The sequence below is a fragment of the Diceros bicornis genome, chromosome 31 (assembly GCF_020826845.1).
Source record: "Diceros bicornis minor isolate mBicDic1 chromosome 31, mDicBic1.mat.cur, whole genome shotgun sequence".
Lineage (NCBI taxonomy): Eukaryota > Metazoa > Chordata > Mammalia > Perissodactyla > Rhinocerotidae > Diceros > Diceros bicornis.
The window spans coordinates 20,123,366-20,149,694 of record NC_080770.1 but is presented as its reverse complement, the minus strand read 5'-3'; the positions used below and the strand labels follow the sequence as shown (position 1 = coordinate 20,149,694).

Below are 26,329 nucleotides of genomic sequence, written 5' to 3'. Positions count from 1 at the left end.
TGAGATGTGGGGTCAGAGAGATCTAGGCTGAATTCTGATTCCAACCCTGTATAATTTGGTCACCTTTAGAAACTTATTTAATCCTCCCAAGAATCAATTTCCTCTTCTGTAATGTAATGCACTTCTCATCTATAATAATGAATTTCTTATAAGATTGTGGGGAGATTCAAGGAGATTAGAAGAGGGTTTGACATCCAATAATAGATATTATGTGCTGAGCATTTAATATTATGTTGGTTATTCAAGTCATATAATTGCAAAGTAGTGAAATTATTATGCCAAAGAGTGAGGATGGTAAAATTGGTAGCAATATAACAATTATTTTTGCTATTTTCCTCTGCTAGTCAAGCCTTCTCTCCTTTGGCCCAGAGCTCTCTTGATGAATCCAAATTGTCCATCATGGTGCCCACCCCATCTTCTGTTGATTTCATTATTTCTCTGTCTTATGCTCCATTCCTTTAAAATATTTATATATATATATTTAATTAAAATATATTATAAATATAAATATTATAAACTTTTGCTGGGTCACTAACACTTTTGGGAACTAGACCTCCGTGGATCTTCTCATAGAAAATGTTCATACCGCAGCACAAACACAGACAAACAAAATAGTGCATATATTTTCACAGTGTTTCCTTTGAGTCTTAAACATGGATGCTAGGTTACAAGTTAAAGTTTTATAAAAAAGGAGTCCTCCTCTGGCCAGTCTCACCTAGTGGTTATTGATAACCTGACAGTCATGGTTGTTTGTTGTTTGACATTCTTTTTAAATGTACTTTGTGTCTTCTTGCCTTCTGGGACAAATATAAATTTTAAAAAATTTAAATTTTTCACTTGTTATTTTGAACATGAGTGTAGACATCTTTCGTAGTCTGCTGCCCTCTAGGGCTCTTGAGATATTGACAAAAGCTCATTCCTTTGGTGAATGGTTCTCAATGGCTATTTGTGTGTGTGTGTGTGTCAATCGTATATTTTTATTTTCCATTCCTTCCTTGAACGTAAATTGCACTTTCTCACCACGAGTAGTAGAGAAATCTAAGTCTCCCTTTTTCCTCTCAGCAGTTTCAGAAACTGCCATAGAACAATGATGGGGTATGAAAATGAGGCTTTGTAGCTCCTGCCATATAATAGAATGTAAACAGGCGTTGAGTCATTTTGGGAATAAAATAAAATTTCTATGCCATCAGTAATACCTGAATCAGACAATTTACTGAAATTCATAGCAAGACCTCATCCCAGCATTCTAATATTCAAATCAGCTTGTTCCAGAATCTCTTATAACAGTTAGTAGACCCCAAGAGTTTTATATCCACAGAATTCCTCATGGTTTTGTAGTTTGAGGGAAATAACAAACAAGGCAATTAAACAAAACTATACATTGACAAAGGCAGGTCAATTTTATTTAATAACTCAGAAAGGTTTTGTTTAGAGACTGCGAGTCCCCAGCGATAGATGAATTGAACCATAATTTTCCTGTGTATTCAGCATTGAGTTTTTCTGAATTCAAATATATAAATATATGAATATATATGTAACATATATATACACACACATGTATATTTGAATATTGATAAGCACGTGGGTACTGATATTTCTGTAGGGTGCTTTGATGTCTTCCATTTGTCCCTCTAGATTGACTGCCATCCTTTTCCATCACATTCTCTGCTCCAGGAGACCAAGCTGTATCAAGTAATTTGGCCACTGGGAGGAGGAGCCGGAAGGAGAGAAAAGACTGAGTCAGAAGACTTATTCCCAGACTCTCTCCCTGCTCGGTCAATGAAGGCCACATTCGTCCCTAAACCATTGTCCCAGCTTTTGTTTGGTTTTCCTCCCCATGAAATCTCTCTCCCTCTTTCTCTGGCTTCTGCTAAGTGCTCTTTTCCCTTCTCCCCTCAGGCCTAGATGTAGTAAGATGCTGTGCCAAAGGACTAGTCTACCCTTTGTGATTTTCCCGTACTCTGTTCACAGCTCTTTGTAAATAGTCCCTTTATTAAATTCTCCTCAAATAGTCCAATTTGAGTGGGCCATCTCTTTCCTGACAGAACTCTGACTGATAGAGTAATGAATATTTGGAGTAGCCCTAAAACCAAACCTTCAACTGAGTCTCTGGGATTAGTTTGCTTATATATTTAAAGAATGTGCAGATATATTGCTTGCTAGGGAAATGGGATGCTAGACAGCCATGGCAGGTAGTGGCATCTTCATAATTTAAATTATCACCAGTAATGTGACAGCATAAAGTGCAGCTGGAGGGCAAAGCACTGAGAGATCGATTGATTGTAGCATGAATCATGACCACAATAACATTGGTTATAAAAATCATGGGTTGTTTGAACTGAAAACTGTGATTATCCTACTATAAACATGAACGGGTATATTCAAACCTCAGCTGCAAGTTTGAAGGAGTTTCTTGACTCCTTTAGTCCTTCAGGAAAGATATGGTTGTGGTCCAGGCCAGAGCCTGATTGTGAGACTGCAGGGAATCAGTACCAATTAAATGCTCAACATTGCCAAAGGTTTTATGGTAAGCTAAAAGAAATGATAGAGGAAAAGTTAAGACTATAAAATAATAGGATGAGGACATTGAGCAGACAAAAATCCTTGCCTGAGGAAGCAGTCCCTAACTTCCCACAAGGGAATCAGTTTTTCCTTGGACAAAACTTTCCCAATGACTGCGCTTAGGGAATTACCATATGAGCTCATGCAATTCTCCTCAACACCCAACCTCACCACTCCACATTGCCTCTGTAGGGAAAATTGAATATCACTAGCCCAGAGGAAGAAATCAAAGACTTGCTCTTCGAGGAAATATACGCTAAAAAAGTTATCGGACCTCACCAATCTATGTTGGCAGGAGTCTGGGAAGCATGCATAAGATTGGGTTCTAAAAGTGGTACACCAAGAATGAAATGTAAGGAGTAATCAACCAAATTTATCAACACAAGTGTATCCATACAGGATTCAAGAATTCACAGTATTTCCTCAAGAATCTTAGGAATTTATACTATAATTAAACATTCAATATGATCGATTCTCTTGACTATTTAAATACTTACTGAAGGCAAAACATTTCCAATGCAATGATGACAAACGTTATAAACATCAATACCATAGGCTTAATTAATTTCTTCATTATGTCTATATTTAGTGTCATGACTTCCTAAGATTATTGATATGCTTATTTGTAATCTTTTTATGTTTTAGTAATATTATTTGGACCTTTCTTGGAGTTAAGGTAAACTTACAAGATACAAATTAATAAAAATATCTTCTCAGGCAAGCAGTGGTTTCTTATTTGGAAAATAAAACAGTTTTCCTAAAGTAAATAAAACAGAAGCAATGTGTCAAAGGTTGATTTTCATTTTTATAGTTAAACTTTAATGTCAATATAATTTTTTATATCCATCATTTTAAACAAAAGTTTTTGGTTATTCTGCAAAATGACATCTCCTTCTAAAATTATTTTTTCAATTCTCAGCCATCATTAAATAAACTATTTTATGTTATTATTATATATTAACTTAATACATGAGGTTTATTCAAGAATATTTAATCTGTAATAAGTTTATTCTAGTTAATAAATGTACTCCATCTTCATCTATTATATCAGAGACTGAGTCTGCATAATTTGTTCTTTTCATTTAAGAACCCTTATTTAACTCAGAATATTGGAATTACTCTGTTTCAACTTGGTTATTCTGTGTGACAACTGTTGCTTATTATTATTAATATTCATCAGTGCTGATCATTCCTTCCTAATCTTTGTAGAGCTCCTAATTTTACTGGAACCAATTGGAAAACATGGCTATTTACACTTATTGTTTGCTTTTTATACTAATAAAACATGGACATATCTAAATTTATTTGAATTCTATATATTTCCATACACTATATACTTATTTAATCATACGCTACCTTTTAAAATTCAATCAAAATGAAATAATGTATTATACTCCCCCTTCTTTTGTTTTATTACTACCATCTAATATTCTCTATATTTGCTTTTCTTTTTTTGAGTATCTTGAACTCCTTGGCTTTCATTAGTTCAATATACTGCAATTTAAAAAAATATATTATTTTGGTTATTACCGTGATTTTTTACTGATACTCAGAATGTCACAATGTCACTAGCATGAGACTATTTAAGTTGCTTCCTTTCGGCCTTGCCTCTATCACTTGTAGAAGCATTCACGTTTTCTAGACACAACAGAAAATTTCAGGTTCATGCTATTTATTTTCTCACTCTGAAAATATAGACTGAGCTATCCTCTAAGAATTTCTGATCCTCTAAGAATTCTGAGCAGTAGTGTTAGGGATACAAATTTAGGCCCAAAGTGTGCACACACAGAATATCATGGGGGTACAATGGGTTGTCTTCTTTTAGAATAAAAAGGGGGGTAGTCTGAGTTGCATCTCTGCTCTGTTTCATGAGAAGTGACTAGTAAAGTGACTAACTGAGCAGGGACTTAGAATAAGACTGGAAAATTAATGACAAGAATGTTGGCCAGAGGTATATGGACGAATCTCTTGGAAAGGACAGTGTGAGGATATTCATGATCCATTATAAATGGCCACTAGGGGACACCGATTGCAGAAAACACATTCAGTAATCAGGTGGACAAATGAGTCACACTGAGAATATTTCCCTGTATTTAAATAGTGAGCACATTACAAATTAGCTATGGCAGCAAGGATGAAGGCTACACAAGAACTAACCAAAATTAGTTTCTGTTTTTTTTCTTCCGCTTTTAGCCATCTTTATTAAGACGATGCCAACCAAAGGTACCATAAACTTTTTTCACCTACCGGTACCACTACTTTGTTTTTTATTCCCTAAAGTCTACTTTCTTCATGGACAGCCAAAGCAATTTTAAATTACAAATCACATCATATTAGAGTGCTGCTTAAAGTCCTCAAATATTATAATGAGAATAAAATCTAAAATTCTTACCGTGACCTAAAACTGTACTACTCAAAGTCTGGTTCACAAGCCAGCATCCTGAGCATCATCTGGTATCTTGTTCCAAAGGAAGACTCTCTGGCCCTGCCTCAGACCTACTGAATTAGAATCTACATTTTAGCAAGAAAATGATGTGATTAATATGCATATTGAAATTTGAGAAATACTCATCTAGAAAGTTCTGAATAATTTGTCCCCTACATAATTTTCTTTTTAAGACTACATGTGTACATGTAAAATATATACATGCACACACACAGAGAAACACATATATGTGATATGTAGACATATAGATATAGACATATGTATCATATATATATGTTTATCATATCTCATACAGAAAAATGAACCAAGCAAAATGTACAGTTTAATGAACTTTCACAAATTTAACACATCACTGTAACTTGCACCCATATTTAAAAAAATAAAACATTATCAGTATCCCAGAAGTCATATTAATTCTCCTTTATAGTAAATTTCCATCCTTTCCCAAGACTAATCACCATCTTGACTCTTAATCATAGATTAGTTTTACCTGTTTTTGAGTTTAATGTAAAGGCAACCATATACTATGTACTTTTTTGTTTTTGTTTTCTTTCATGCAAGGTTATGTTTGTAAGATTAATTTATAGTGTTCCATGCTATTGTAATTTATTCATTATCATTGTTGTCTCATATTCCACCTTGAGATATATCACATTATGTTTGTCCACTCTACGTTTTTTTTTTTTTGTGAGGAAGATCAGCCCTGAGCTAACATCCATGCTAATCCTCCTCTTTTTTTTTTTTTTTTTTGCTGAGGAAGACCCGCTCTGAACTAACATCTGTTGCCAATTCTCCTCCTTTTTTTTTATTTCCCCCAAAGCCCCAGTAGATAGTTGTATGTCATAGTTGCACATCCTTCTAGTTGCTGTATGTGAGACACGGCCTCAGCATGCCCGGAGAAGTGGTGTGTCGGTGCGCACCCGGGATACGAACCTGGGCCGCCAGTAGCGGAGCACACGCACTTTACCGCTAAGCCACAGGGCCAGCCCTGTCCACTCTACTTTTGATGAGCGTTTGGATAGTTTCCAGTTTGAAACTATGATTGAAAGTGCATCTACTCTTGGATACATCATTTAGTGAACATATATACCCATTTCTTTTGAATATATACTTAGTATTAGCATGGCTGGGTCATTCAGCTTTAGTAATACCGTTAAATAGTTTTCAAAAGTGATTGTGCTAAGTTATATCCTCATTATCAGCATGTACAAACTCTAGTTGCTCCATATTCTCACAAAAATTAGCTTTTTTTGTCTTTTAAATTTTAGTCATTCTGGTGAGTATGTAAGGTTATTGTACTGTTTTCTTTTTTCTTTTTACATCATCTAATTTTGGTGTTATCTCTTTCCTTTCTCTGCCTCATTCTCTATCCAGACTCTTGCTTTATGGGCCTTCTGTCTTTTTCATACCAGGGCTGTGCACTATGAACTCTTCCTCCAATATTCACTTTGCCTGCTTCTCACCACTTGAGTTTCAACTCAAACACCACCTTCTTAGAGATGCCTCTCTGACAACCCAGACCAAAGCAGCCCCTGTTACTCTTTTTTATCATGGACGATTTGATTTTCTTTTTTATTTCCAGCTTTATTGAGGTAAAATGGACAAATAAAAATTGCATATATTTAAGATGTACAATGTGATTTTTTTATACATAAATATTGTGAAATGATTATCACAGTCATGTTAATTAAAATATCCATCATCTTACGTAGTTATTTTTTGTGTGTGATAAGAACACTTAAGATCTATTCTCTTAACAAATTTCAAGTATAAAATATAGTATTACTAACTGTGGTCACCATGCTGTAAATTAGATCTCCAGAATTTATTCATCCTGCATAACTAAAACTTTGTACTCTTTGAACATCTCTCCATTTCCCCCACCCCCCCAGCCCCTGGCAACCACCATTCTACCCTCTGCTTTTGTAAGTTAGACCTTTTTATATTCGCTTACGAGCAAGATCATGAAATATTTGTCTATTCTGTCTTTCTTTCTTAGCATAATGCCATCCAGGTTCATCCATGTTGTCACAAACAGCAAGATTTCATTCTTCTGCTGGGGCTGAAAAATATTCCATTATGTGTATATATATATATAATATATAAAACATATATATATAATGTATACATATAAAATATATAAACCACATTATATCTATAACATATATAATATACATAAATCATATATAAAAATATATATAATTTATAAAATTATATGTAAAATTATTATATATATAAAATTTATAAAAATATATAAATCATGTATACAATATATATTTATATAATATATATAAATCATATGTATGTCAGTTTTGAATGTCACAATCATATACATATATATATATATATATGCATATCACATTTTCTTTATGCATTCTTTGGTCAACAGACACTTAGGTTGTTTCCTTACCTTGGCTATTGTGAATAAGATTGCAATGAACATAGTATCGCTTAGAAATACTGATTTACTGGTTTAGCTTCCCTTGGCTATATACCCAGAAATGTGATTACTGGATCATATGGTAGTTCTATTTGTAATTATTTGAGGAGTGCCATATTTTTTTCCATACTGGCTGCACCAGTTTACATTCCCACCAACAGTATACAAAAGTTCCTATTCCTCCACATTCACATTATCTTTTTGAAAATAGTCATTTTATAGATTTGAGGTGATATCACACTGAGGTTTTGATTTGCATTTTCCTGTTGGCTGGTGATGCTGAGCACTCTTTTCTATATCTATGGCCATTTGTATGTCTTCTTTTAAGACTGTCTGTTCAGGTCCTTTGTCCATTTTTTAATTAGATTTCTTGTTTTTCTGCTATTTTTTTGAGTATTTTGTTGTCAGATTATGAATTGCAAATATCAGAGTATCAGATTACGAATTGCAAATATTTTCTCCCATGCTGTGCATTGTCTCTTCACTCTGTTGATTCTTTCCTTTGATGTGCAGAAGACTTGTAATTTAAGGAAATCTCACTTGTCTATAGGTAAGAGTGGCATCCTTGTCTTGCTCCTGACCTTAGAGGAAAAGCTTGCAGTTTTTCACCATTGAGCATAATATTAGCTGTGGGGTTGTCCTTCATGCCTTATTTTGTTGAAGTCAATTCCTTCTAATCTGAATTTGTTGAGAGCTTTTATTAGGAACTGATGTTGAAGTTGTCAATTGCTTTTTATGCATCTATTGAGATGGATCATGTGTTTTTTATCTTTCATTCTGTTACTGTGGTATATCACACTTAGTGATTTATGTATGTTGAACCACTCTCGCATCCAAGGGATAAATCCCACTTGATCACAATGTGTGATCCTTTTAAGGTGCTGTTGAATTCCATTTGCTAAAATTTTATTGAGGATTATTGCATCTAAGTACATCAAAAATATTAGCTATACTCTTCTTTTCTTCTAACACCCTTGACTTTGATATCAGGGTAATGCTGGTCTCATAAAATGAGTTTGTAAGTGTCCCCTCCTTGTCAATTATGTGGGAGAGTTTGAAAAGAATTTGCTTTAATTCTTCTTTAAATGTTTGATAACAGTCACTCATGAAGCCAACTGGTCATAGACTTTTCTTTGCTGAGTGGTTTTTGACAACCGCTTCAATCTCCTTACTCTTTATTGTTCTGTTCAGATTTTCTATCTTTTTCATGATTCAGTCTTAGAAGGTCGTCTTGTTTCTTGAAACATATCCATTTATTCCAGGTTATCCAATTTGTTGGCATATAGTTGTTCATAGTAGTTTTATGATCACTGAAAATTCATATTCTGCCATCTTGCTAACATCCTAGTTTGATTTTCTTCATGAATTTATCAGTATCCAATTTTATTCATTTTTCACTAGTGTGTCATCTAATTAGTTTCATCAGAGTTTGTTATCTTACAGATTTTCTTGTGACTGCTTAATTCCCAGTGGAGTGCCTAACACATAGTAGGCCTTCAATAAATAATTGTTGACTGACTGATTTACAAAACAGGACTTGCTTGAGTCAATGGAATACTGCAGGCTGCATTCAGCATATGGCCCTTTGATACAGAGTAATGTCTACTAGTCATAGAAACACTCAAGCTCTGCTGATGGTAGGTCATGGATCATATTGTCTTAGGATCCCATATTGCTTCAAGTAAATTCCATGGTTTACATAGGTCCTTGTGCTGACCACTGCCCTAGACAATGTACGTATTAATGTGAGAAACCTTTAAGTGCTTTTCATATCACTTATGAACTACACAAACCTAGACAAGTGATCTGTCCTTTCTAGATTTCCATCTAGTGGAGTTCTATTTCCAGGAGTTATGAGGCTCAAATGAGAAAGTATACTTTAAAAGATGTTATGTCTGCCATGTATTGTTTTTCCTTTGCACACTGAGTAGCTTCCATTGCAATTCCAGAGCCAGTGCAGTCTGAGGAGGATGACACCCGGTGGGGATCTAATCTGGGGAACTCCAGCTTCTTTAAAGTACAGTAGAATTGGACATTCCAAAAAGTCTTAGATGGATGTGGTAGTTTTTAGATTGTTTTCACACAACAGTTCTTAAAAGTTGGAACATAGTAGGGAAAAGTGGGGAGGTAATGACATGAAACTTCCTAAGAGGATGAAGATTTTGGGCTAAGCTTTTTCTAAATCCACAAATGTATCCTTTTTCCTAGTAAAAATAGTGGGAAAATAAGGCCTCAGTGGCTCACCTGGGGAGATTTTCAAAACACCTAAGTCCTATTTGCAGAGATTCTGATTTAATTGATTCAGGATAGGGCCTGGGCACTGATATTAAAACCAAACAAATACACTACAACAATCGACTATAGTGCATTCAGGATTTGAGAATCACCAGATTACGTTATATTACTATGTGGAGGCATTATTCGACTCAGCTGGCTCTTTGTACTTTGAAGGGACTTAATAAATGTTAACTTTTTATTTCCTTTCCTTCCTCTCTTCCTTCCTGCCTTTATTCTTTCTTTTCTCCCATTTAGCTCCATAACAAAGGAGTGATATAGTGGTCTAGATATTTTTATGCCCATTTTAAAAATGAATAAACTAAGGATCATGACAGTGAAATGATACGTCTGAGCTCACAAGACTAGTAAGTTCCCTTGCCGGCTTTACTATTTCCTTATAAACAGTTTCTGTTTAGTTGTTGTGCAATAATAGATGGTTCCAGAGTTTGCTATAATCAAGAAGAGATATTAGGGTTCAAATTTGCTATGTAGATTATTGAAAGTATACTAAGATCATAACCATCTCCAAATTCCAGTTGATTCCAGGAAATGATTCTGTGTATAGTCTCTGAAGCCTGCTTTTCAGGTTTTACTGTTCTTGTGATAAATGCACCCATTTTCATGATGACCAGTATTAGGCAATACAGAAGGATGAGGACACCCTGGTCTCTTGGAAGGCATGTTGCGTTTAACCGTGGCAAAGGTTCATACGCGGGGGAGAGAGAAGAGGAGGAACAGACAATAAATGCATCCATCAGGAATCCCTCAGAACGAATAAGTAAATTTTAATTACTGGTTTGGGACATTATCCCTCAAGAATCCAAAATTCAGCCTAAGGTCCTAAAATGAGAAAACGCAGATGACTCAGGGATTTCACTGTGTATGTATTCATTATCTTTATTTTTAATCTATAAACGGGCTGAATTGGGTTATGGCAGTATCTCATTTGTGGTTATCATAAAAGAAGATTTATTTTATCTTCATGGAATTGTATTTTTTGCACGTGGATGTCATGTCTGTTTTGTCTTTTATGGGTTTCTGTTTGCATGAGTGTGCGGTGAGGACTTCTTTGAAGCAGATTATTTCTACACATCACTTACGGCCTTAGGGTATGTTTTGTCTGCTGCGCCTATGTTTACAATTATCTAGTGAGATTTAAAAAAATAATAGTAGTAATGGTAAAATAAAGCCAGCAGTTGTCTAACTAAAGGAAATTTTGGAATTAGGCAGACTCGAGTACAAATTATGTCTCTGCTAAGTACTCTGTCTTTGATAAAATAATATAGCTGATCTTCAGTGTTCTCATTGTCAAAACGGATATAAATAGATTTAGGAGTTGTGAAGATGTGATTTGCTATCAACAAAATACTTAAAAATTCTTATCATGTAATACAGAATTATAATAGATAGCAATTAATGTTTTTTTGGTGATTTTTGTTTTTTCATAGAGAAAGCTTTCTTTCTGGGGTGGGGGTGATTTATTTGTCTCTACTAAACTCCAAATTTGGTGACTTTTGTTACAATGTTTTCCAACGTAGCTTTCTTCCTGATGTTGGGGTTTGGCCCCCTCTTAGAGCACGGCCTTCCAGGATCCCCTGCTTCCCTGTTCTCCTCTTTTCCCTGCATGCTTTATCTTAAAGCAGATCCCAATTATTTGTTCAAGAGGACTTGTGAAACAAATTCACACTAAGTGGTAAATTACCATCTACAGTGTAATGTGTAAGCACTGTAAGTGGTGTTTTTATTAAAAAATGATCATTCCTTTTCTATTACAATTTTCATAACTCAGTGACAGATTCATTAGAAAAATATTTATGGACTTCCTGGTAGTCCTTCCTAATTTCTGTCTTAATTAGGTAAGGGACAGAAAAATGATGTTATCTCTACTCTTCTCAGTCCTTAAACTTCTTAGTCCTTAAATTGATCTTTTAATAATATATTTCATTCATTGATGAACTGATAACCAATGAAAGGACATTACAAGTTTTGGCAATACTAAACACACATAGAGATTGTATGAGTTTATATAGGCTCTAAACGTCTCTACAGGGATATAGCAAGTACTTCCCTTATGATCATGTCTAATAGTCCTTCCATGCTTACAACACAAGTATATTTCTAGCAAATTGAATAAACTTGAAGTTTACATAATATTGTTAGCTATAATTTACTAAGCTCTTACTATGTGTCAGATACTATGCTAAAACTGCTAGATGCACTTTCTAATGTAATCAAGATAATCCTATGAATTAAGTATCATCCCACTTAACAGGAGAAAAATGAGCTTAGAGAAGTTTAGAAACTTACCCAAGTGACCCAGCCGAGAATTTATGGAGTCAGAATTCATATTCAGATTGTCTTTCTCCAGAATTGATGCTTAGCCCTACACTATAATGCCTTGTGAAATTGTTCTTGGAAAATGAGATACTACCAAAGGTCAACAATGTCACTGCTATCTATCAAATCTGTCTACCAAACTTAATAAACAATTTAATTACACATTGGAGGAAATGATATTCAAGTGATTTATATTACAAAGATTAAAGAGCTAGCTTTTGAAAATCCTGAATTTATGAAGGAACCTTAGTCTTTTCTAGTTTGGTGTCAAATATATTTTAGATTCTTCCTGTGACTTGCAGAATGGAAAGATGAGTCATTTATTCATGTAATACATAAAATGCCTAATACGTTGTGTCTATATGTTGCCAAAATAACCTGAACTTGAGCAAAGTAGTAGTTAGCACTCATTGTACCTGCTTGGCACCAAGGCACATCAACTGTTTTTCTTTTTTTTCAAACTGAATTAGGTAGATTTTTGAGCATGAGACCGTGTTGTTCAGAAAAATAAACTATTAGGGAGTAAATGACTTTGCTTGACTTTATTCACTGACTAAAATCATGGCTACTATGAGAGTGAATTTATTCTTAATCTAAGCTCAAGACTTAAGAAAAATAGAAAATAAGAATAGTTTACTTGAGTTTTATCAACGTTTAATAGTGTTTATTGTGGGCTAAGAAATGGAAAAACAAATAAACATGACACGATCCCTAGAAACCCAAAGTCAATTGAAGGGATAGACTAATAACTTTTTATTCACACAGACACACACACACACACACACACACACATACATACAACAACAGAGTCTGTTCAAAGGATGGAAATGGTTCAGCAGAGAGGTCTCTGATTAACCCTGTCTGGGGGAATTAAATTAAGGAGAGTTTCAAAGAGGATGTCATGCATGCCTAGCATTTAAAAGAGTTTTCCAGGCAGACAAATTGGAAGAAAGCATTTGGCAATAGTAGCTCTTGTCTTGTGAGGTAAAATGAAGTGTGCACAGTTAACTAAGAGACTGCTTGCTTGATTGAGATGCCTATATAGAATCTACAGGTAATTACAAAATATCCAGGGCTTTTGCAGCCGCATATTTAACTTGATGAATTTACTTCACATTGTGGGTATCTATTTACAAAAATGTCTTTATTGCTCTTATCCTTATGATAGATATGCAACTCTGTGTGTTCTGATAAGAACAGAAACAGATTTATATCCTGAAAAATTGACAACTGAATGGGTTCTAGCTGACTTTCAGTAGTTGCAGCCATAAAGTGACTAAAAATTCTCTTTGAGGCACCTGTGCCTTTAGAGGAACTAGGGAGTATCTTATTTTATTGTCTTCAAAATATAAACAGTGTTTAAATGTTGAACCAATATATTTATGTTCCTTTATGTGAAGAAGATTCTAGATATGCACGCATGCCTATGGAACCAAGACTATTATTTCTGGCGTGTTTTTTTTTTTTTTTCCTATAGTAGATACATTATACACATGTGTGTTGTAGGTGTTGCATGAATATTCAGGAATTCTTCAAGTGATTTCGAACAAGTTGTTTACTGTCTTAAAGCCTTAGTCTCTCTGTCATTGGGTGGAGGGTGAGGAGTGCCAGTAATTCCTGTTCTGTACACTTAACAAAGATCCTCTAATGAGGATCCCATGGATCATAATGATAATAGTTCACAAATATTGAGCCCTTACTACATATGCCTAATTCTCTTTTAGATGCTTTACATGAATTATCTCATTTACCTTGTCCGTCAATTCTATGAGGATGCTACTCTTGCCCCCATCCTACAGATAAAGGAAGTTAGGCACAGATTGGTGAATGAATTGTGCAAGGCCTCTCAGCTGGCTCATCGTGGAGCCAGGCATGTAACCTCGGCTCTCCAATCGCGGATCCCATGCCCTTCACTTCTAGTCATGTGACCTCCTAATTGTGTGCCATCTTGTTGTCATCTGAGAAACTCACTGTTGATGTCATTTGTTGTCATTAGTAACTCCTAAAAATCATCAAAACTTTTTTTTATTTGGAGCAGAGCTTTCTACCACTGTTTGGAGGGTCTGGAAGGGAACTCTGCAGCCTCTCCTGCTCACTCCCTTTCTTGCTACTCTTGATGAAAACAGGACAGTGACTTAACTTCTCTCTCCTCTTCCTAGGCCCATCTCTCCTTTATCCCTGGACATCATATTTTAGATAATTTAGTTAACCAGTTTGCTGAATTATTTGATTTGAAAAACCGTGACTTAAATCAAAATATCAGAAAGGCCTCTAAAACATATTACATATGAATCAATATTATTTGAAAAAGGATGTTTTGCATAGAGTGGTCTTTTTCATGACCCGCAACTACTTACTTGGTTCTTAAATGTCTTCTAGATAAGATTCCCCACTCCCTCAGGAATCAGTTTGTTTCCTTCATCGCAACTTTCTACCAATCTGTAAACTCTATGAAAGATTGAAAATGTCTGTTGTGTTTACCAGTGTATGCCTAGCATCTGGTATGTACTAGATTATCAAAGACGTATTTTGGGAAGGAAGAAATTAAAAAAAAAAGATGAACAAGTGAGTGAATGAAAGATTGGCAACTTCTTCATGCTGTCGTAACTGTGCCTACATCTAGAACTCTTTATTACCCCCAATTTTTCTAAGTCATTGCTTTTAATCTGCTCAGGGCTGCAAGTCAGTTAACCAAACATACTAACTCTGTGCATAAGCTGAGAGTAAGTAGGCAGAGGGTGAGGGCCTACAGGCTCTCAGTGACTAGACCTAGTTCTTTTTTTTTTTTTTTTCTTTTTTTTGTGAGGAAGATTGGCCCTGAGCTAACATCTGCCAATCCTCCTCTTTTATTTTTTGCTGAGAAAGACTGGCCCTGGGCTAACATCCGTGCCCATCTTCCTCTACTTTATATGGGACACTGCCACAGCATGGCTTAGCCACGCAGTGCGTCGGTGTGCGCCTGGGATGTGAACCGGCAAACCCTGGGCCACGGTAGCAAAGCGCGAGCACTTAACGGGTTGTGCCACCAGGCTGGCCCCAAGACCTAGTTCTTTTAAATGGTCTATATCATTTTAATAATATTATTTCTCTGAAATTTTTTTTTTAGAGGAAGTGAATTTCAGATAAACATAGAATTACTGAATGTTATTAGCGCTATTAATAATAGGTGTTATTTGTGGATTGTCCCCTACATATAGACATTGTCTTAAATTCTTTATACACATTATTTAGTTCAATCCTCAAAAAAATTGGTTCCATCATTATTCTCATTTTATACATAATGAAACCATCCAAGACTCCACAGTCTGGAAGTGGTGAAGCTGGGAGAATTGGCAATTAGTGTGATCCACGAGTGGTTTTGCTGTTGGTGTGCACAGTCTTTGTTCTTTAGGGTATCAGGGTGTCTAAGCACTGGAAAGTTGCATCAGGATGATAGAGAAGAACCATAGGCTGCTGTTTCTGTCTGTACTCTTAGGTTGGTGGATAGCACATGAAGCAAGGCCCTTCACTGCTTTTTATGTGAGTGCTGCATCATGCTGCTCTGTTGTCAGGTGTAGAACAAAGACACAATCTGGGCTTTTTGAAGAGTTGTGGCATGAGAAAGGCTTTGAAAAATGAATAGGGTTTAGAAAGATTATGAACAAGCAAAAGAGCATACTCTTAGAGAAAAGGCAAGAATCTCTGCCTAACTTAATCAGCACTTGAGTTTGAAATTCTTAATCTCATCAAAAGACTATTCCATCCAAAAGCCGAAAAAAAGCTTTCCATTTGCAGTACAATTCAGATACTCAGGATATAATCTCAGACCAAGACTTCTCCCTGCTTTCTTAATTGTGTCTTGAATTTCCAACACTGTGACACATAGCGCATTTGATTTTTGTCTTCAGGTGAGTGGATGTTTCCGGAAGAGGGAGGTGGCCTGAAAAATGGATATGATAAAAACAAACTTCACGGTGACTGAATTTGTGTTTCTGGGGCTCTCATCTCAGCCAAAGATGCAGCTAATTCTTTTTATTATGTTCTTGTTCTTCTATTTATTAACGGTGGCTGGTAATATTATTATTATCACTATTACCCAGATAGAACCTCGTCTCCAAACTCCCATGTACTTTTTCCTTACTAATTTATCATTTCTGGATATCTGCTACACGTCCACTAATGTCCCACAAATGCTGTCCAACATGATGGGAAAAAAGAAGACCATCCCAGTCTCCAGCTGTGCTGCTCAGATGTACTTCTCCCTCTCCTTTGGCGTGATTGAATGTGTTCTCCTTGGTGTCATGGCTTATGACAGATATGTAGCCATTTGTCATCCTCTTCATTATACTGTCATTATGAACCAAAGCACCTGTGTCCAACTGGCAGCCATTTCTTGGTCCAGTAGCTTCCTGAGCTCCTTGATTATCAATGTCCTCACCTTGAGTTTGCCCTACTGTGGGCCCAGTGTCCTGAATCACGTTTTTTGTGAGGTGCCTTCCGTCCTGAGGTTGGCTTGCGCTGACACCTCATTTACCCAGCTGGTTGTTTTTATCTTCAGTGTTATCATTGTCTTCATTCCTTTTCTCCTCATTGCTGTTTCCTTTGTCCGAATCCTTCTGTCAGTTCTCAGGATGCGGGCAGCCTCTGGGAGGCACAAGGCACTGTCCACCTGTGCCTCTCATATGACAGTGGTGACCTTACTCTATGGAACTGCCATCTTCATGTACGTGAGACCCCAGTCGAAGTCCTCCAAGGCTGGGGGCAAGATCGTTGTGGTGTTCTACACTGTGATCACACCTATGCTCAACCCCTTGATCTATAGCCTAAGGAACCAGGATGCGAGAGGAGTTTTAAGGAAAGCTATTGCAAAACAGAGGACATGAGAGCTCTTAATGGGATACTAAGGTTAACTGCTAATCTAAGACAATTGACTTCTGAATATGAAGAGAGGAAAAAAAACAGCTTGGATTGTCAACATCTGCCCTGCCATTCATAAAAGACACATAAATCCAGCTGCAAATTCAACAGGAAATGTCTCCCCCAAGAACAAGCCACAGCTTTAATGTGTCAAACCATCTCCCCTCATTGAGGGACTACGATTTCCCTACTCTTCAAGAAATCTTGGTTCTCTAAAATTGTATACTATCTGGAATTAATTGCTTGAAATTATACCAGTAAGATGAAAATTCTTACTCCTGCCTGGAGGATCTAAAGCACCTTAATATAGAGAAGCATTCTTAGTTTTCAACTCAGGATCAGAACTTCACATAAGGATTTTTAGAAGCAACATTTCACATCTGTCTTAATTTTGTAGTTTCCAAGAAAACAAGAACCTACACCTACATTGTGGTTTACAACTGATTTTGACCCCTTTATATACAGCCCTGCTTTGCAACGAATCTGTCAAAATATTGCTTCATTTAAATTTTGTCTTAACTCCACCCTTCCCTCCAAATCCTGGAATGTGGTATTCCTCGTTACAATGGATCAATAAATCTGATTTTATCTGTCTGTAGGTTTGTTCCTGGTGGTCTTAGGCTGACTGTATGAACAAGAGAATAGCAATGATCAGAAGCAGAAGATTTAGTCAAATGTTAATTAATGGATTAATTTGTTCATTCGCTACATATTTTTGAAAGACTATGTAACATAACGTTAAATAAAATAGAAACACTTCTTTTCCTCATATATACACGAATATTTATAATATACATACTATATAGACACTTATACTGACAAATTGTGATCAATGTAATAAAGGAAATAATCATCAAGAGGCAGTGACAGACAATAATAAGTAGGGTAACCTTCTCTGAGGAGACTGCATGCAAAGATCAGGAAAGATAGGAGTGAGATTGAGGAGATGAACTTTCTAGGTGGGGGATGGTTGTGAACAAAGGCTGTGGAGGTGTGAGAGAGTTTGCTCTATTTGAGAGAGTAAAGGCAACTAGTGAGAAGCAGGGCAGAGGGAGGTGTGGCTGGGGAGGGAGGCAGCAGCCAGACCGAACAGGGCTGAGTTGACTGAGGTAAGAAGTAGGGATTTATTCTTGGTAAAATGTAAGTATTATGAAGAAGGGTGATATGACACAACTTATGTTTTTGAAAGGACTCTCTAGATGCTACGTGGAACACAGATAGATAGATAGATAATCACAAATTTGAGGAAACCAATATTTTTTGTGTTTTGAAGATTTTCAACCAGTGGTATCTTTAAAAAAAATTATTCTTTGAATTAAGAGAATACCAAAATATAATTTAGAATTAATATACTTAATAAGCTTAAATATGGCCTTTGATTAACGTGTTATTAAATTAAAGATAAACTGTTTCTAAAATTTTCTCACTTTATTTCACAATTTAGAATAAAATAAAAAGAATGTAATTTTCCTTTCACAGATATACAACTAAAATGTAAGTATTTCTTCTCCCTAAATATAAAGTTTATATATAATCAGTAAATGTAGCATCTCTGGTGGAATAGGGAAAGTAGACATCGTTGGTTTAAAGTTGACTTAAAAAGTAAAAAGCAAAATCACTAACCAAACAGTCATATTTGTTAAACAGTAGGGTTTTTTTTTTTTTGTATATTTGCCTTGATACACAAATGACTTTATATATTATATATTTGCTTAATACCTGAATGAGGATTAGAAAGGTATACTTCTAACTAACTTTCTTCAAACAATTTATTTAAAGTAAAAAGTACTGGGCTGGCCCCGTGGCTTGGTGGTTAAGTGCGCGCGCTCCGATGCTGGTGGCCCGGGTTCGGATCCCGGGCGCGCACCGAGGCACCACTTCTCCGTCCATCCTGAGGCCGAGTCCCACATACAGCAACTAGAAGGATGTGCAGCTATGACATACAACTATCTACTGGGGCTTTGGGGGGAAAAAATAAATAAATAAAATCTTTAAAAATAAATAAATAAATAAAAATAAAGTAAAAAGTACTATTTAAAATTCTCCCAAATATTATCAAATAAGAAATACATGCTAAGTTGGCTATTTGTAAATTGGAAACATAACATTCAATTAGTCTTGAAGAAGAAACATTAAATGCATAAAGGTATATAAAATGGAAAGCTTTTTTGTTTTACAAAAATTAGCAGTCCTTCAGAGGGAACAGTTTGGTGGTCACTGGGAGAAGGGAGTTGGAGGGTGGTCACAAGGGGTGAACGGGTGCATTTATATGGTGACCGACAAACAATAATGTACAACTGGAATTTCACAATGTTATAAACTATTATGACATCAATAAAAAAATTAAATATAAAAAACATTACCAGTCCTTACCCCTCAAACTCTATAAATGGATGAATTAGTTAAAAATGCAGAAAAAATTACAAAACCATTCTCATAGGGGCCACACATAGCCAAAACACATAAACAACTAGAAGTAAATATTTTTGTATTGTTTTTCTAAAAAAGTCATTATTTAGAGCAACTGCTTGACCTGGTCAATTCATTTTGACTGGTTTGTTTTGATCGGTAACTTGGAGTCAAGTGAACTAAGAAACATAATGCCATCCAAACAGCCCACGTCCTATCCTAGTTCTCATCTAGACACTTCAAGACAAGTTTTCTTCCCTTCCTGTATTTGCTTCTTTTGACTTAAAAGGAAAAATAACATTTAAAGACATTTAACTGATGATTCTATGTACTTTATGTTACAATCATTGCTAAAACAAACAACAATTAATTTTAAGACTAACACAAATAACCGTGAACTCAACAATTACACGTCCTTCACAACATCAAATGTTCTATTGAGTTATTTCCCCTCGATTTGTTTGGGATTATGGGAACATGAAGACAGCATAGCTAGGAAATATACTAACTAGTGCTTTGCTCATTTCTAAATAAAAGTAAAGCCTAGAGTAAACAAAATAATTAGAGAATGGACTACTGTTGTGAACTACACTTTTTCAGTACTTGATTATTCAGTTTTATTGTGTATTATGAGAACACTTTTCTACGGACTTCATTCCTTTTATTTGTAAAATGAAAGTTGTTTGATTAGATAATCTTTAGATATCTATCAATCTCTCTATTTATCTATATCTAGCTATCTGTATCCTCTCTAGAATAGATTTCTTATAAATTTATATGTTATAAACCTGTCAAAATTTATTATGAAATGGCTTTATAGTTTCACTTTTTGGGTTTGGTTGATTAGTTTTAAGGACAATAATGCAATGTTAAATGGTTAAATGTCGTCACTGTAGGTGTGGCAGATATAATAAACACCACCATCACACATCATGTTACCAGCTTTACTATTTACTTTTGGATATATTTCCTCTTAAAGTAAAAAAATAACAGTAATTTAATATTCCAGGTAGCAAGTATGAGAATTGTAAAATACTGAAAGGGAAGAAAGTCATGGTGAACCTAATTATTCCTCATCAATACCACTCTTTCAGCATAATCTGAAAGCTGAACTGCTTCTTTGATGTCATCTCCTATTTTGTGTCTTTTCCTCACTTATTCATGTTATGGTGACTTCTCTAGCCCATTTAATCTTGCAAAGGTTCAGCTAGCCATAGTCATAGGCAAATGTGAGTCTTTCAACAACGGTTTCACAATACAAGCCTGTTTAAATCCTGACTAATCAATCTAATCAAATCATCAGACGGAATACAGCCATGAACTAGACCTTTATAGAGGTTCTCCAAGCCTCTTCCTCAATTCTGATCATGTCTTCACTTTCTACAATGCTGGACATTTCCCTATTCTATAGAACCCTGAGCTAGGAATCAGTAAAAATTAGTTCTAATCCTAGCTGTACTACTTGTAAACTAAGAGCACATTAGCATGATATTTAAACTTCTATAAATTCATCATCTTAAAATATGATGCAATAATGTCCTATGAATTTTTGGATCTTACACATATTTTTAATAGGTTTCCTGAGATCCAGAATTGGGACTAGGTTTCGGTAGTTCTTTAGTCTAGCAGGTCATGGTCACTCATTTGTTCAATGAACATTTGTTACTCACTTATCCTAGGATTTGAGGATTAAAAAAAAATAAGACTATCTTAAAGTCTCTCAGTCTAGCAAGGAGGGCTTCATACTGAGGAACACAGTCATGAGCCCTGCAACAACACTTCAGTCAACTCAGCGTATCACCATCGTTAAGTGATGCATAACTGTACATGTTTTAATGTTATAGCAGAGTTATGTATACAGTAATTCTCTAACACAGAGGAAAGCCGCCATTTAATTAAGCCCCAAGGTGTTTAAAATACTCCTTAGGTTTTTCATATATTTTAATATCTGAGCTTGGGTACTTTTGAGAGTGAAAGGTGGCACTACTGATACTTACTCCAGGACAATAGGCAAAAAACAAAACTGCCTTGAGGAAGAGGGACAACTGGCCATGGTAACAATATCTTACTCAGCTGTGACAGCAACTCTATGTTGTAGGTGTTATTGGTACCACTTGACAGATGAGAAAACCCTGGATGGTGAGTCCAGGAATGATTTATAGATGGAGTGATGATTGATTTGCGACATAAAACAGAAGTTTGTGCTTTCTAGGTGAGTTAGTGGTGTTTGAAGCATAGGACTAGTATAAGCAAGAGTATACAAAGGGAGAAATTTCATGGCGTACTTGAGTTCAATGGGACTTGAACTTCTGGGAGGTGGGACATGGAAGGGAATGGCTAGGATAAAGCTGACAATGTAGAATTTCAGATGTCATCTGTGGATGCCATTCATAGTGTTGATTTCATTGTGAGCTCCTATTCCAGTCTCCTAGAACCAGGTCTGGTGAAGGGGCTTATTAGTCTCATTAACACTTATTCTAACATAGTTAGGCACACAGATACCAACACAGCTGCTTCCAGAGTACGTCATGTGGCTGCACATTTCTGTAGTGCATGTAGCTGTTTGAAACAGTCTAGCCAACAAACATTTCATCCCACTCCTTTCTTTTCATAAGCATTCCTTAGGCGTCCATTATGAGTTCACTATTGCAATGGGAGAAATCCAGATACATCTTACATAGTGTCTGCCTTTAAAGCATTTACACACGTTATGTGCATGACTGTAATGTCCACACATACAGCCATAAAAAAGCTATAAATTAAAGGATGTTGCTGTTCAGAAGAGAGTTTTTTTACCACTCCAGTAGCTCAATGAGGGCTTTTTAAGGTGTGGTACTTAAGCTGATCCTTGAAGGAAGAGAAGAGTTTGGATATTCTGAGACATGGAGTTAAGAATATCAAAGAATCAGAGAGTAGAGAAAGGAGAGAATTGGGAAGGATACAGAGGTAGAAAAACGTGAAAGTCATTCGAGAAATAGTTTTACAAAAGAATATGTTGCACAACGAGAGCAGGGAGAAATAATATCAGAGAGGTGGTTTAAGGAAGAGGAGGGCCTGGAATGCTAAGGAAAGGACTTTGGCAATTTTATAGCTCCTGAGTTAGGGAAGAGGCGTAGCTATGGGATAGATAAGGAAGCTTAGACCCTAATTATTCCGCTATCTTCTCTAAAGCAGAGATTAAAACCAGGGACTTAAGTTTAAATTCTTCCCCCAGGAGAAGACCAGTCATAAGGCTAAATGTACGAGTTTTGTCCAAGCCCCATCAAGAAAAGCACACCATCGAAAACCTGCTTGAAGAAGCCAGAGTCTACTCAGATTTACCAGTCTAAGGGCTGTGGTTCTCCACTGGTTTCCCCAAAGGTTGCACTGCTAATGGATATGTGACAGGATTTCAGGGAGCAAAGAAGAATCTTCTCTAGAATTCATAAATGATAAACTCCCTACGCCCCAAGCAATAAACTCGTGTGTCCCTAAATTGGTGCCAGATCTCAAGCTACATTCCAGCTTCACCATCAAACCTTTCCATCAAAGCAGTCAAAACGGCCCATGGACATGTCCCATGGTTCCAGCCTCTTTGCCTTTGTTAACTATGTTTTCTCCTTCTGGGATTCCCTGCTACATTTGCTTTCCTCTTTAATTTCTGAGCCGTGCTTCAAACCCAACTCAGTCGCCCCCTCCTTCATAGAGATATCCTAATCTCCCAAGATGAAGTGCTGTCTTTCTAGTGTGAGCTTCCACAGCACTTTGACCGCAAGTCTCTTTTTGCATTTATTCATTTTTTTTCCCTGTGAATCAAGGTATTTGCATTTTATCTTATCTTCTTATGGATGTAAATTGCATGAGGTCAGGACATATATACATCTATATTTATCTATCTGTCTTTCTCTCTTTCTTTACAATCACATCGTCCACCAAGTCTTAAGCACAGATTGTTTAAAAAAAATCTCACCTGAGATTATATAGCTTGACCAGGGAGGAAGCATAATTGAATCTCAGCTTTATCTCACTCTGATATATCCCTTCTTAGCCACTTCTGCATCAATTTTTGCCTTTCATAGCCCCTAGTACAGTGATTACCAACTCTTTTTTGATTAAAGACAACACCAACCCATGTGATTGTTGCAGTCTATTATAGAGAACGTGATTGACATATGTATCTTTGTTATGATTTTATTACTGGACAAAGTTTGAATGTATGAAAGAGAATTCAGGTTTTTTGAAACAGAAGGCATTTATTTATCACTTAAACTAATTGGATAGGTAAGGTATAAATAATAGTTCTTGGGCCCGCCTGGTGGCATAGTTGTTAAGTTCAACACACTCCACTTTGGTGACCCAGGTCCACAGGTTTGGATCCTGGGTGGGGACCTACACCATTCATCAAGCCATGCTATGGCAGTGACCCACTTACAACATAGAGGAAGATTGGCACAGACGTTAGCTCAGGGTCAATCTTCCTCAAGCGAAAAAGAGGAAGATTGGCAACACATGTTAGGTCAGGGCCGATCTTCCTCACCAAAACAATAAAAAATAATAAAAATAAAAATAATAGTCCTTTTTTTATTGATGAAGAGATTGAAGTATAGAGATATTAAGGCATTTATCTGAGAGAATTATTGGTGAGAGTAGGACTAAGACCAAGGTCATCCAACTTCTATCCATTTTTCTGTTGCCATTATAAGTTGATATGCATACTCTACCACCAACTACATGGATAAAAATTAATTCCCTCACTTTATTGCATCACACTGATAGCATAATTCTGGATAGTAAGATAGAAATGAAGGAAAAATAAAAGCAAATAATGTTTATTAAGAATTTTATTTGACATTCTTTACATAGATTACAGTATATCCTTTGAAAAATACTGAAAGATAAGCATTGTTATCTCCACTTAGTAGATGAAGAAACTGAGGCTTATAGAGATCAAGTAAGTTGCCCAAGATCACATAGCTAGAAAATAGCAGAGCCTAGATGAGGGCTTATTACTAAATAGTCCAAAGCCTGAATGTTTGCCATTAGTCAGAATGGAAAGTGTAGACTTTGGATCAATTTTTGATTCCAGCACTTAATTTTGACAAGTTTGTTTACCTGCCTGAGCTTTACTTTTACTATCTTTAAAATGAGGGTAATACCTGTCTCTAATAATTGTTGTAAGCATTTAATGCAATTTAGAGTGCTTTGTGTATTGACTAGATACAACAATCAATTAAAAAGGAGAAAAGGTAGTCCTTTGGCAACAAGGTCACTAATTAGAGATGTAAAAATGAGATTCAAAGATCTTCCTGGTTCTAAAGCAACTGATCTTTCAATTATAACATATACTTATAATGTATACTTGCTCCCATGTCTTTCAAAAACATTAATTTTTATTTCCTTCAGATCATAGGGTTAAAGTTTACAGGAAACTCTTTAGGGATTAAGATTCACTCAGCAAATAGATGATAATTTGGGTAGTGTTCATTGGAAAGTTATTTGCATTTCCTATCTCCTGCCACAATCCTTCTACCACTATCATTTACCTATGGACATGGTGATGACATAATTTCATTTTTTGTTGTCATTGAGGTTTTCTTCCAATTAGTTTTTTGAAAGCAGCTTTCACATCCTTGTTCCGTAAACAGTAGATCAAGGGATTCAACATGGGGATGATAATGGTGTAGAACACAGAGGCCCACTTGTCTTGGTCCAGGGAGTAGCTGGATGTTGGCCGCAGGTACATAAACATGACTGTGCCATAGAAAAGTGTGACGCCAGTGAGGTGAGACCCACAGGTGGAGAAAGCCTTAAGGCGGCCTTCAGCTGAGCTCATTCTGATGATTGCAATGAGGATGAAGGCATAGGAGATGAATATGATGAGGATGGTGCTGAATTCAATGAAGCCACACAGACTAAAGAGCAAGATCTCACTGATGTGGGTGTCTGAGCAGGAGAGGGCCAAGAGTGGTGGGATTTCACAGAAGAAGTGGTTGATGATATTGGAACCACAGTAACTCAAACTGAAGGTGAGGGAAGTGTGGGCAACTAAACTCACCAGGCCAGCCAGGTAAGACCCCAGCATGAGAGTCAAGCAGACTTGCTTGGACATGAGAGTGCTATAGTGGAGGGGTCGACAGATGGCCACAAAACGGTCATAGGCCATGGCAGCCAGGACATAGCACTCAGCATCCACAAAACCCACGAAGAAAGCAAACTGGGTGGCACAGCTGGAGAACGAGATAACTTTGTGTTTTGTTAGGAAGTCGTCCAGCATCCTTGGTGCAATGGCCGAGGAGTATCCCAGGTCGACAAAGGAGAGGTTGCAGAGGAAAAAATACATGGGTGTGTGAAGCTGAGTGTCTGTTATGATTAGCATAATGATACCAACATTCCCCACTACATTGATCAGGTAGACCAAGAGGAAGACCACAAAGAAGATGATCTGCAGCTGAGGGTCCTGAGTGATGCCCATAAAAACAAACTCAGTCACCACTGAGTGGTTTTCTTTCTCCATCTTTTCAATTTTATGTGTGCCTGGAGTTGGTTTATTATTTGGGGTGATTCTTAAAAATCTTCCCAGTAATTAGATTCTGTGACCCCTAAGGTAACTCAAATGGCTTTGGTGAAAGTGATGGTCCTGTCTCCTCTTCAGACGCCCAGTAAAAATAGGAGAAAGTGTTAGTGTCTTAGGGATGGCAAATTCTGCTTCTCCAAAGACCTTGGTGCTCTGAGGTCATTTATCACAGGGTACCAAATGTTTGACCTGATCTGTGCAATCATCTGTCTTATTAATTAGCAAAGAAGAGCAGTTTTGAGTGTCCCTTCCTTCTTTCTAAAACAAAGCAAATATGACAGCAGATAGTGAATAAACATGAGCTCTCAGTGTAGGTAGACACAAAAAGAAAAATGAAAGACTCAGGGATCTCAAAGTATAACACATCATGCACACACACACACAGAAAGGGAAATACTTGGAGCAGAGG

The 26,329-nt window shown here is 36.3% G+C and overlaps 2 protein-coding genes across 2 annotated transcripts; one reads left to right on the top strand and one right to left on the bottom strand.

Annotated features, from left to right (window-relative positions):
• The first annotated feature begins 15,988 nt into the window (after positions 1–15,988).
• On the top strand, positions 15,989–16,924 carry LOC131395752 (olfactory receptor 2G3-like). Its single transcript, XM_058527584.1, has one exon. It carries the CDS (start codon positions 15,989–15,991, stop codon positions 16,922–16,924), a length of 936 nt encoding a protein of 311 aa, XP_058383567.1.
• An 8,003-nt stretch (positions 16,925–24,927) lies between these two features.
• Positions 24,928–25,860, bottom strand: LOC131395751 (olfactory receptor 5AR1). The gene has a single exon (XM_058527583.1). The coding sequence runs from the start codon at positions 25,858–25,860 to the stop codon at positions 24,928–24,930; it is 933 nt and encodes a 310-aa protein (XP_058383566.1).
• Between the last annotated feature and the right edge of the window lie 469 nt (positions 25,861–26,329).

What these genes read in the sequence shown, in the direction of transcription:
- LOC131395752 (XM_058527584.1), top strand. Translation starts at nt 15,989, where the DNA reads ATGGATATGATAAAAACAAACTTCACGGTGACTGAATTTGTGTTTCTG.
- LOC131395751 (XM_058527583.1), bottom strand. Translation starts at nt 25,860, where the DNA reads ATGGAGAAAGAAAACCACTCAGTGGTGACTGAGTTTGTTTTTATGGGC.